The sequence below is a fragment of the Lipotes vexillifer genome, unplaced genomic scaffold (assembly GCF_000442215.2).
Source record: "Lipotes vexillifer unplaced genomic scaffold, Lipotes_vexillifer_v1.1 scaffold207, whole genome shotgun sequence".
Classification (NCBI taxonomy): Eukaryota; Metazoa; Chordata; class Mammalia; order Artiodactyla; family Lipotidae; genus Lipotes; species Lipotes vexillifer.
In genome coordinates this window covers 1,113,164-1,124,539 of record NW_006784469.1, presented here as the reverse complement: position 1 = coordinate 1,124,539, position 11,376 = coordinate 1,113,164, and the positions used below count along the sequence as shown (strand labels likewise).

The following is an 11,376-nucleotide window of genomic DNA, read 5'->3' as shown; positions in this document are numbered from 1 at the left end:
TTTCCCTCAGTTCTTCTCCAGCTCTGGCCCCAACTCCACCAGCTATCACCAGTGGCTTGGAGCTGAGGACATTCTCAGACTCTCCCTACCGGTGGCAATGTGGAGGAAGTGGGGGAAGGGAAGGAGTAGTAAGGCAGATGAGACTCTTAGCCGGGGGAGAAGGAAGTAGGGGAGGAGAGATGAAAGATGTAGTTTCCCTCTGCTTTGGCCATGTGTCCCCTCTCCCTCTGCTCTGGCCTCACTGGTCTCCTTGCTATTCCCGCATCTTGCTCCACATCAAGGCCTTTGCTCTGATTGTTCTCTCTCTGCCTGGAACAGTCTCCCCTTGATATATACATCCGGGCTTACTTCCTGACTTCCATCAACTTTCTCATGTTCTTAAGCGTTCTCTTAATAGAAAAGCTTCACTGACCCAACTACAGACAATCATGTCTTCATTCCCACTCACTTTTCCTCTTACCCTGCTTTCTTGCTCTCCATAACTGTGCTTCTCAAACTTCAGTGTGCAAACCAATCACCTAGGGATCTTATTAAAATGCAGATTCTGATGCACTGGGTCTGAGGTGAGGCCTGAGATTCTGCATTTCTAGCAAGTGTCCACTTGATATCCATCTGTGGACTATATAACTCTGAACAATATCGAGATAGTATCTGTTTTCTTCTTTATTAGCTCATCATCTTTCTCTTCCAATCAGAGTACAGTTGACCCTTGATCGACACTGAGGTTAGCGCTGCTGACTTACTGCAGTCGAAAATCCATGGATAACTTACAGTCTGCTCTCTGTATCCATGTCCACATGCACAGATTCAACCAACTGTGGATCATGTAGTGCTGTAGGACTTACTATTGAAAAAATTCTGCACATAAGTGGACCCACACAGTTCAAACCCATGTTGTTCAAGGGTCAACTATATGTGTTTCATGAAGGGAGGGACCTTAACTTATTCTATGCTGCATCCTCAGCACCTACTATGATGTTCAATACATAGAAGTTACTCAATAAATATTTATTAAATGGATGAATTAAATATGTTTCTGGAAACCGAAACTGGAACTTTGAATCTATTCTGCATTAGAAATATTATTGTCACATCTAGGTACTTTACAGGTTAAACAGATTTCTGTGCCCTGCCACTGGAACCTTCCAACCACGTGACAGTAGGTTAAATAGGGGCATAAACCCATAATTATGTTCAGAGTTCAACAAACTTACAAACAAATCATCGGAACCCAATCTCGTTAGAGTTAGAGTTAGAGAGTCTGAGGCTGAATATACAGGAGAAAGCTAGAGAACAAATACCAATAAATGATTATATAGGGACAAACTGTGCATATGTGCTGAGGGAACCAAAAATTACAGGTTGTAAAAGGAAATAAACCTGATATAATTAGTTGAATATAAACCCTGATATAGCAATTGTGGTGTCCCAGATTGACAAAAAAAAAATACAAAAAACAAAAAACAAAAAAAAAACGGAAGCAAAAAACTGTAACAGAAAAAAACAACCAAGGATGTTTTTTCAGTTCTGCTTAATTATAGAATTGGTACAGCAGAGAAGTTTTCTGGCTCCTTGCCCATGAGATTCAAAGCCAGCCTTAACATTGCCATGAGATTTTATGCATACCTTCTACTAAAAAAATGAATAGAAAGTGAAATAAAATAGACTGAAAATATGCAATAAAAACAAAAGTTAAGACTATAGCTAAATGAAGAAACATTCCTCTCCCAAATCTAATCGTGGTAGTCACGGTCCATTTTTCTTTTTCTTAAACTAAAAATGGAAGAGCTCTTAAGATTGCTTTTAAATGGGACAAGGGGGAAGTGCTAGGAGGACTGTGTGTGTTTCTGTGGTTTCAGGAATTTGTGTAGGCATATTTGAAGAAGATTATCTAAAGGATATAGGATTTGTTGAGATGGAATCCTCACATGTTTAGTTTTGCAGGCTACTCTGGAGCTCTACCCTGATTCCTTCGTCAGGGACAACACACCCATCCCTGCTACTGGGAGTACTGGTTGTTGATGGTATTCCTTACTTGGAATTGCCTTGGGCCCCAGAAGAATCTTCTAAGATCTCCCTTTCCTCCCAGCGGGCAGCCCCTGGGCAATGACTGCCTGGTTCAGGAATACAAAGGCCAGGCCCTCTCCTGCAATTCAGGGCAGCTCTGCAGAGCCAGCCCAGCTCTAAGGCTCCTGTGGAATTGGCTGAGGCCTCTGCTGCAGTCAAATCACCCTTCAGCCTCTTCTGCTGTCGCTGCCATGGACCTTTCTTCACTGTAGGTGCATCCCTGGAGAACACACCCCAATATACTTTTGTCATTCCACACTCTGAATCAGTCTATTTCTAAGGAACCTACTCTAAGACATTTTGCAGAGTAAATAATACAAGTTTATTCCTGTTTTCAGAATTGCAACACATTTTCCCTTTTACCCAGGGATCATCTCACTGTTGTGCTTTTGAGCAAGTGTTTACAGCCACAGAGAATGTGATCCAGCATACTTACAAGCTCCAGTAGCGGTGAGTCCAGGGGTAGGGCCAGGCCACTTTGTCCTCAGCTCTTGAAGTAAATGGGTTACCGCCTTCCACTCTGAGCTCAGATCTTCTAACTTCCTCTTTAATAGAAAAGCACACGTTATTTATTTGATTAACATCTTGAAGTAACTTAATTCATGAAGTTATTAATTTATTTTGTGACTATATTACTGTATGTCTATAGTATTTTATTTCTAGAGTAAATTTTCTGGGTGGAATTCCTTTCAAAGGTATTTTAATTATTTTAGCCAACGACACTACAAATTTTTATCAACTGTTTGCTGCATACAGGCTGTCGCTCCAGACGCAATTTCACTGAAAGGAAGTAAAGTGCAAACATTACTGAAAGCAACACAAATAAACAAAACAACAGTGTCATCTCAGCAATTGGCTTGACTCCTTTAAAAAGTATCTAATGTGGCTGCATACAAGAATTTTCCAGAGAACATTAAAAATATCTTACTGCCCTCACTCACCCCAGATCAATCCTATTAGCAAGTCTTGAAGAGAGAGGCTGTGGTACACATGGGGATAAGCCTCTCAGAGTCTACTTTAAGGAAGGACTCTTGTCCCAAACGGTGAAGAAGATTTCAGTAGACATCCTTCAGTCGTCAGTCCCTTTAGGGACTGTCTCAGCTGAAGAGATCTGCCTTGCCCCAGGGCATTCCCTTTCCAGGGCATTCCCTTTCCAGTCCTCATTCAAGGACTGATCAAGGTGAGAGCATAAAAGCTCAGCCAATTTGGTTCAAAGCAGGACCATTTTGAGGGTCATTATAGCTGCAGAGCTCCCAGTAGAGTCAGCCAAGCCCGTATATGGTCTGTGATGTGTTGGTATATGTTAACAATTGGCTCTCTGGGGGGAAAAAACTGATTTTAGTGTTTTCTAATTTCTGTGGTGTAAATACTCCCACTATAGCCAGTTTTACCAAGAGAATGTCACGTAGCTCACAAAATGCCTGAAAATTTGCTAATAGACCCTCATGAGCAGATACAAGCTGCTTCCAGTGCACCACTGGGTAACCATAAGATTACTTATTGCCAGTAGAATGGGAGCAGAGGTAATATCTGTCAGTTCTAGGCTGACCCTTTTAAAAAATGAGTGAGGTTTCTGCACCCATTCTTTCCTTTCCCATTAGCTGGAAGCAGAGGACTCAGAGGTCGTAGGGCAAACTTTCTCAATGGATTGGGGGGAGAGTTTATCCTAATACCCTGGAGCAGTGGTTCACATACTTTGGGACCGTCAGGATCACCTGGAGGTCTTGTTAAGCCACTGACTGCTGACTCTCAGCCCCAGAGCTCTAGATTGAATAGGTCTTGAGTGGGGCCCAAGAATTTATATTTCTAACAATTGTACAGTTGATGCTGATGCTGACTGTCCAGGACCAAGGCCTAAGGTGTCCATTATAAGTAACAAGTTACCTAAGCATCTACAATGGACTAGATATGTACCATCCTTGACAAAAATAAGAAAATAGGGGGCTTCCCTGGTGGCGCAGTGGTTGAGAATCTGCCTGCTAATGCAGGGGACATGGGTTCGAGCCCTGGTCTGGGAGGATCCCACATGCCACGGAGCAACTAGGCCCGTGAGCCACAACTACTGAGCCTGCGCGTCTGGAGCCCATGCTCCGCAACAAGAGAGGCCACGACAGTGAGAGGCCCACGCACCGCGATGAAGAATGGCCCCCGCTTGCCACAACTAGAGAAAGCCCTCGCACAGAAACGAAGACCCAACACAGCAAAAATTAATTAATTAATTAATAGACTCCTCCCCCCAACATCTTCTTAAAAAAAAAAAAAAAAAAGAAAATAGGTCCTTAAATCATTTTCTATAGGACTTAATTTTCTTGAGGAATCCCACTTAAGAAAAGCTGCCAAGGGAATAAATACTAAAATAAATACTAAAAAGTCATCACTTCCTATTTTAACTATCATCTATGCTCTTAAGGTTATTTATTCTATTGTGTCTGAGAGCATGTCAAACCAGGGCTTTTAATTTCTTCTCCCAGAGTGAATGCTGTTAAACATTTACTATCACATCAATGAATATAACTCTTTTCATTTATTAAAACATAAGCCTTGAATCCAAAAGCAAACAAAAAATGCCTCTGATCAGTAAGGAAAACCACCGCTGAAAGTCATGACATGCAGAAGATATTTTTCCATTCTGACATCAAGCTAAACACTGAGAATTAAATATTATCAAAGGTTAGTAAATGAATATATATATATATATATATATATATATATATATATATATATGGTCTTTTGATTCCCCTGCCAAGTTGCAGTGAGTTCACAGGGACAGAATATTAAGAGGAACTAGAAGTTTAAAACAAAAAAATGGCAACAAAAGAGCAATAGATAATAGGGAAGAGACAATAACTGTAAAAGTAGACAACTAGAAAATGTCATGATCTTGGTCACTTATTGAAGGGATAAGAGTGCAGCAGATGGTGAAGTCTCATCATACATCATTTACCCTATAGGAAGTCACCTATATATGCCGGGAGAGGGAGATTAGAGACTGATTTACATACTGCTGAGATCTGCCCACTCTTCCGCTCAATAAGCATATGGCCCCATAGTGAGTGGGTGAGGAGAGATGGGAATTTGCTGTTTCTACAGTTGGCTTAGGTTTCACTTTCTTCTCATGGTGTAAGCATCTCACTGCATTGAGTTAGATTCTAATATTTAAAGTATTTATCTTACAACCTGGCTTCTAAAAGAAAATTACTTCATCTGGGTCTCAACTGAAGCAACAGTGATCAGTACTGAACTTCATATTCCATGCACATAATGAAACTGAACAGGACCCGGCAGGGCTCCCGGACACAGGTCTTTCTGTGTCCTCCATTTCTTGTTTGTAAGAAATAGGCTTCATTCAGCCTTCATGACCTCACTTGAGTTCCAAAGGGCAGGTTGGAACAGTTGCTAATCAGGGAAGGGAGGGGATGCGGAGACAAAGGAGGAGCAGTCAAAAAACAATAGTGCAGCCTTGGGACAGGATCCTGGTTCCACCTCAAAGGATACACAACAATATCTTTGAGCTCTTTTGCAGAACTAAAACCCCCAACAAATGGAAGATGCTAACTCCTTGATGAAGCATTCTTCATTCCAGAGAGAAGGTCACAGTTTGATAACCTCAAGAACTGGCAGAAGCTCACCAGTAGACCCCCTGGGGCCAGATTAAAGGAATGCAGGCCCTGCACACACCCAGATCCTTATCAGCAACCCAGCCCTTGAGCCACTGCTATAAAACTCCTCACCAAATTCTCCCAGGTTGGGACACATAGTTTTTCAGGGCATGAGCCCGCTGTGTCCCCCTTTGCCTGGCAAAGCAATAAAGCTAATCTTTTCTACTTCACCCCAAACTCTGTCTCCGAGATTCAATTAGGAGGCACCAGTGCACAGAGGCCAAGTTTTTGGCATCAATAACTGTACAATGAAATAGAACAATAATCGATGCTTATAATGATGACCCTGCAAATGAAGAAAACTTTAAATTACACTGTGCTTTAGAATCAGAAGTCCTGGATTCCAATCCTAACTCATTACTACTAGTTGTGTGATCACTGGCAAATCAGGTAGGTCGCTCAAACTCATCATCCTTGAAACGTGGATATAACACTACCACCTAACCCATACTTTTGTTGGAGACACTAAATGAGATATTTTACATGAAAAGAACTCTGTGAACTCTAAAGTACTGTAAAATTGTTGGTTAGCTATTATGCACCGCTTAATGAAGCAAAACAGAAGACAATCAATGAAGTTTTCATTAAAATAGTTAAAATGAAAATATTTCGACACTTAAAAGATTTGGTTTAGGCTATCCTGAAAATAACATGTTTATATATTCAATTCCCTTTTATTAAACAAAAAACTTGGAATGGTCTATTCATTTATTAGAATGTTATCTTGCCCATTGTTATTTCCAGATGGTTAAATGAGATATCCATATAATTTCAGATGTAGAGATTTTAAAAATTAAGTAGTAACCTCCAATGTACCACAAACATCTGAGGATACTGCAAAGTCTCAAAAATGCAAGAAGCTCAGAAGTGTATGTTTCACAATCTTTCATAATTATTAGCAAACAACATCACATGAAATGGCTATAGATTTTGATTCAGCAGGTCACAAAAACACCCTTACAACTTCTTCAAGTACCTGGTGTAGAGATGAAATTGATTATTTATATATTATGGAAGTTCTTTTTCGTTTGGTTTTGTTTTGCTTTTTGGTTCTCTGGCATGTGCCCAGACTTTTAATTCTCTCATCTTTTCTATTAGGCTGTAAAGTTCCTTTGGGTAGCAAAAAAATGTTTGGCTGCAGCAGCTAATGCAGCATTCTTCACATAATAAACTTTAAGCTGTGCTCATAAAAATCTGTAAAAGGTAACTTGCTAATCATGTTAATAACCTTTAACCAAATTTAAGGGAATCAAATGTATGTCTAAATTCCAACGTCTTTAAATATAAAATTAGTGCAATAATAGTTAGCAAGTCCTACTCTTGATTAGATTTCTAGAGTTTTCAAACTTTGAATAGCTAAGCAAATTGCAGATCCCAGGCTTTCTTCACAAGAGCTCAAAACTCAACAGTCATAGTAAACTCGTTTTACCAAAAAGGAGAAACTCTGAGATCATTTTTTAAAAGGGCAAAACTAATTTCACTATAGCCGGCATTTGCACCTGAGCATTGTTTTCCGCTGTATATAATTTACTTGGAGTTAGTCATTAAATGTTAAGACTATTATATCAAAGAATGTGAAATTTCTTCTTTATGAAGAGCAGAAATTACAAGAAAAATTATTTCTGAATATAGGCTTCCTTTTTAAATCTAAAATGGAATATAATTCTAAACTACCTGAACTTGGGATTTCCAAATTTTTAAATCTTATATTTTTCTCTTGTGTCAAATGTTTGGCATGATATTAATATCTGCTACATAAATAAATGAATCCACCTGTGGCTTTATATACACAGACGTGCATGTGAATATTGTAATTGAAACACCTATGTCTCCATGTCTGTCTCTATAAATGCAATTAATACAACTGAGGACCAGGGGTGAAATTCAAAATTCTAAAATGCTTGTCCAGTTCCAGCATGAACTGAGTAAGTCTAAATTGAGACTTTTCCCCAAAATAGTTCCTCACAAAAGAGTCAGTTCATATTAGCTTATAATGTCTTTTGGGTTTCAACTGTTTTATTTTGAACAACAAAGTTGCACAGTAGCCTGAAATAATCTCAAGAAATATGAATTTGGGATGCTTATATAAGTCATCAGCCAGAATTGGTTAATTAAAAAAAAAAAAGGAAGTGAAGAAAATTGATAAACCAGTAGCAATTATTCCTAGGGTATAACCTCACACCAGGGGTGAAGGTCTTTGTAAACAAGTCTCTTAAAGATAATTTTAAAAAGCAAAACAATAAGTTATTCTGATGGGGTGTAAATAATTCACATCTAAGAAAAATGAAAAGATTATCTCTCCTAATATTTTGGGAATGGGCACCGAAGTTAGGGATAAATATTCCAGTGATAACACAGAGGAAGTGAAAAACAGTCCTTCTGGTAACTGGCAGCTAGCTAGGCGTGATGGTCCCAAGTGAACATAAAAAAACAGTCACAGGAAATAAACTAGACAGAGACAAGACCACTCTGCCACCACAAAAATGACGAATATGAGGCACTGCTACTTCTTTAACAGTGACAGCTCTGCCCTGCTTTAATCCTTTCACCTTCTAGATAAAAAGTGTTAGATACCTGATCACCACATTGACTCCATTTCTTGAAAGCATCTAATCCAAAATGGCTTCCTCCTCCCTAATTCCTCTTTAGAATCATTCAGCCGGCTCTTGCCAATGCCCTCTAACTGAGATGCCCCGCAGTCTCTCTTGAGGGCTTTCTCCTTTGCTACAGTAAGCTAAATAATCCTAATTTTTTTATTATTATAATTTATCGCCCTAGTTGTCTTTGGACAGAGAGGTTTAACAGCACCATACGGGGATCCAGACACTGCCATACTGCAAATCACTTAGAAGGAAGACAGTAAGCTCTAGAGTTCTGGAATATACATCTACGAATGAACTCTTTCCATAAAATACAAATGTGGCAAAAGCAATGTTCCTAATTAGTGTGTTATTTTATAAAATGTGAGATTTCAAGTATGGGAGTGCTAATCAATTAAGAAATTAAATATAATTAGGCATTTGACAATCTCACCCACATTCCTAAATGATTCTATCAGTTGCTCAAAAATTTATTATAAATTTTATCTTCTCAGAGGGAAAGTGGGGCTCTCCTTATATTCAAGCATAAGTGATAACCATTTATTCAACCTCTCATAGTCAAGACTTTTTACTCAGTTGTGAAGCTAATTTGCATTAAAAAATGAAATTCTCCTACTTATGTATTAATAAATTATAAAATTTCTCTAATACTGTTACGCTCTATAATTCTTCTCTGAACTGCTTCTATTATCATTGACACGGAAATGGTATTTATCAAATAAGTCAGTCAAAATGGATCTGTTCATTTGGGGGGACAAACTCATATCTGTTATCTTGCTATTGATTCTGATGTTACCAAAAAAAAAAGTTGCACCAGGTAAATGAGATCATACGCCTGATAGATGATGTATAAAATCCAAATATTGTTATAACCGTAATATCTAATTGGGCAACATCTGACCAACAAGATACCACTTGACCTGCTATAACATACACAAATTTTGAGATGCACATCTGTTATGAGTGATGTATTTTAAATTATCAGGCAAAAAAATAAATAAATAAACCCAAAGACGTTTTTAGAAATGTTAAGATGTTGATGTTGGCAGTAGAACAAACTCAGGAGAAAAAAAAAAAACAGCTTAATCTAGTTAATTAACAATAAAACAGCTGGGAAAATGAAACACCCCTGGTTTTGACTGACTATAATTGAACATGACTAATGATGCTGTCATTTTGCAGCTTGTATTGGGGGAAATGATGCCTGGAAGATTATAATTGGCCTCTTGACCATTTGTTTACAGTAATTATTTTTGTGTTAAAGGTTGGGGTGGAACCCTTTGGCCAAATATAGAAAGCTCCAAATACCTTATTTTTTTCTTATATTTAAAAAAAAAATCAAGAGCAGTAATAAAATATATTATTAGATTCATGTTAAGATTTTTTTTGGATAATCTAAAAAGTTAGCAAAGCAAACCAGCTGGTGTGATCTTATCACTTTACCAAGTTACTAAGACATTTTAAATTCTGTTAATGTTCTCAGTTCTAATAATGGAAGGTGATATAAGTATTTCAAAATATATACACACATTTAAAAATTTTTAACATAAAGAGCAGTGTTCCAAATTAAGTTAAAGAATAAGTACAAATAGAAGAAAATGTCATCTAAATGCTTAAGTTCAAAAGAGAGTTAACATTTTTTTAAATCGAATAACAAATGGCTTTTTTTTTGTAGCTGTCAATACTGTTGCTACTGATGGAAGTTGTTTTTGTTGCTTTTTAACTGCTAAATTTGGTGCTATTGAGGAACCTACTCATTACTCTGTGGAAAATGGAACACATTAAAATGATTAACAGTATTATCATAAAATACTATTACCAAAAGTATAACTTAATCAAAATGTTAAACAATTTATTGAACTTATCCAACCAATCTTCAACAATTTCTGAAGTTAAGATGAAGGAACAATGTACAAATCAAATGAAATAAAAGTATGTGCGCGTGTGTAGGGGGAGAGCGAGATAAGAGACAGAAAGCAAAACAAAGATGCTTATTTCTTCAATCATATTATTCTAAGATTTTTCCAGAAATTCTGCATTAGAGATCTAGTGCTATATTTATGTCATGAGTAGAACTGTTTCATAATATATGTTTGATCTTTATCAGGAAATCCTCAAAGAAAATAAGGAAGACGTTTAGTTAGGGATGACAAAAAAAGAAACTAAAAAGTGACCCTCTTTGAAAATTAAATAAATCCTAGAGAAGTTGATAAAGTTAAGAAAAAGGGAAAAAAACTGAACAGGGATGAGCCCAGCTCCCAAACAGGACTCAGTTTGGGAGGTGAGCGTAGGAGGTAAGCAGACAGCTTGTCTGATGCGGAATGTGGAGGTGCCAATAGACAGTCAATTTTCTAAGAAACAGAATCATTTTCTGATGTGTCCTTAACTAGAATCTCTGCAAGTGGTGGACATACTACTTATCCATTTAGATACTGGATCTTATATACACACCATGAGGGATTTTCATTTTCTTTTTAAAGACTGTCACCTTCTTCTTTATAATTGTTACAGTTTCTAAATGTACCTCCTCCCCAAGACAAAAAACAAACTTCTATCATGAAAATGTACTGCAGGCTACTTGTACCCTTTTCCCTTCCATTACGGAGTGAGAAACCTCAAAGTTAAGGAGGAAAGGCACTAGGAAGGGCAAAATTTTAAAATTTTGATATATGAAGTCAAAGTCTAAAACAGGCTTTGTTTATATACTATCAGAGCAATGGCTCACCCTTTAGAAAAATCATCCCTAATCTTTAAAAAGAAGTTTTTGATCCATGCAGAGGTTTAAACAGTCCCCACAGCTTGCTACCTTGTATTGCTGGGTTCCAGGTTTTGAACTATGAGGTAGTTTTTGAGCCTCTAGAGTTTTAGGCTACCACAAGCCCCAGCTAATCTTCAAGTGTGCCCAAGGTCATGGCCCTTATCAAAAGCTGCACGTGAAGAACCTATTTCTCCACACTCCTGATCTCTCAAATCAATCTTGCCCTTTCGCCACTGTGAACCTGATACGGTGATTCCTCTCCAAACTTGAGGGGTAAATGGTAGAGCAGGAA

General features: G+C 37.9%; 1 protein-coding gene across 1 annotated transcript in view; it reads right to left on the bottom strand.

Moving 5' to 3' along the window:
• The window catches only part of DMD (dystrophin), a 1,809,438-nt gene that overhangs the window by 761,905 nt on the left and 1,036,157 nt on the right, over positions 1-11,376 (bottom strand). Inside the window, exon 48 of the mRNA XM_007456856.1 lies at positions 2,504-2,612. Coding sequence (XP_007456918.1) covers positions 2,504-2,612 — 109 coding nt within the window. The remainder of the gene's footprint in view (positions 1-2,503; positions 2,613-11,376) is intronic.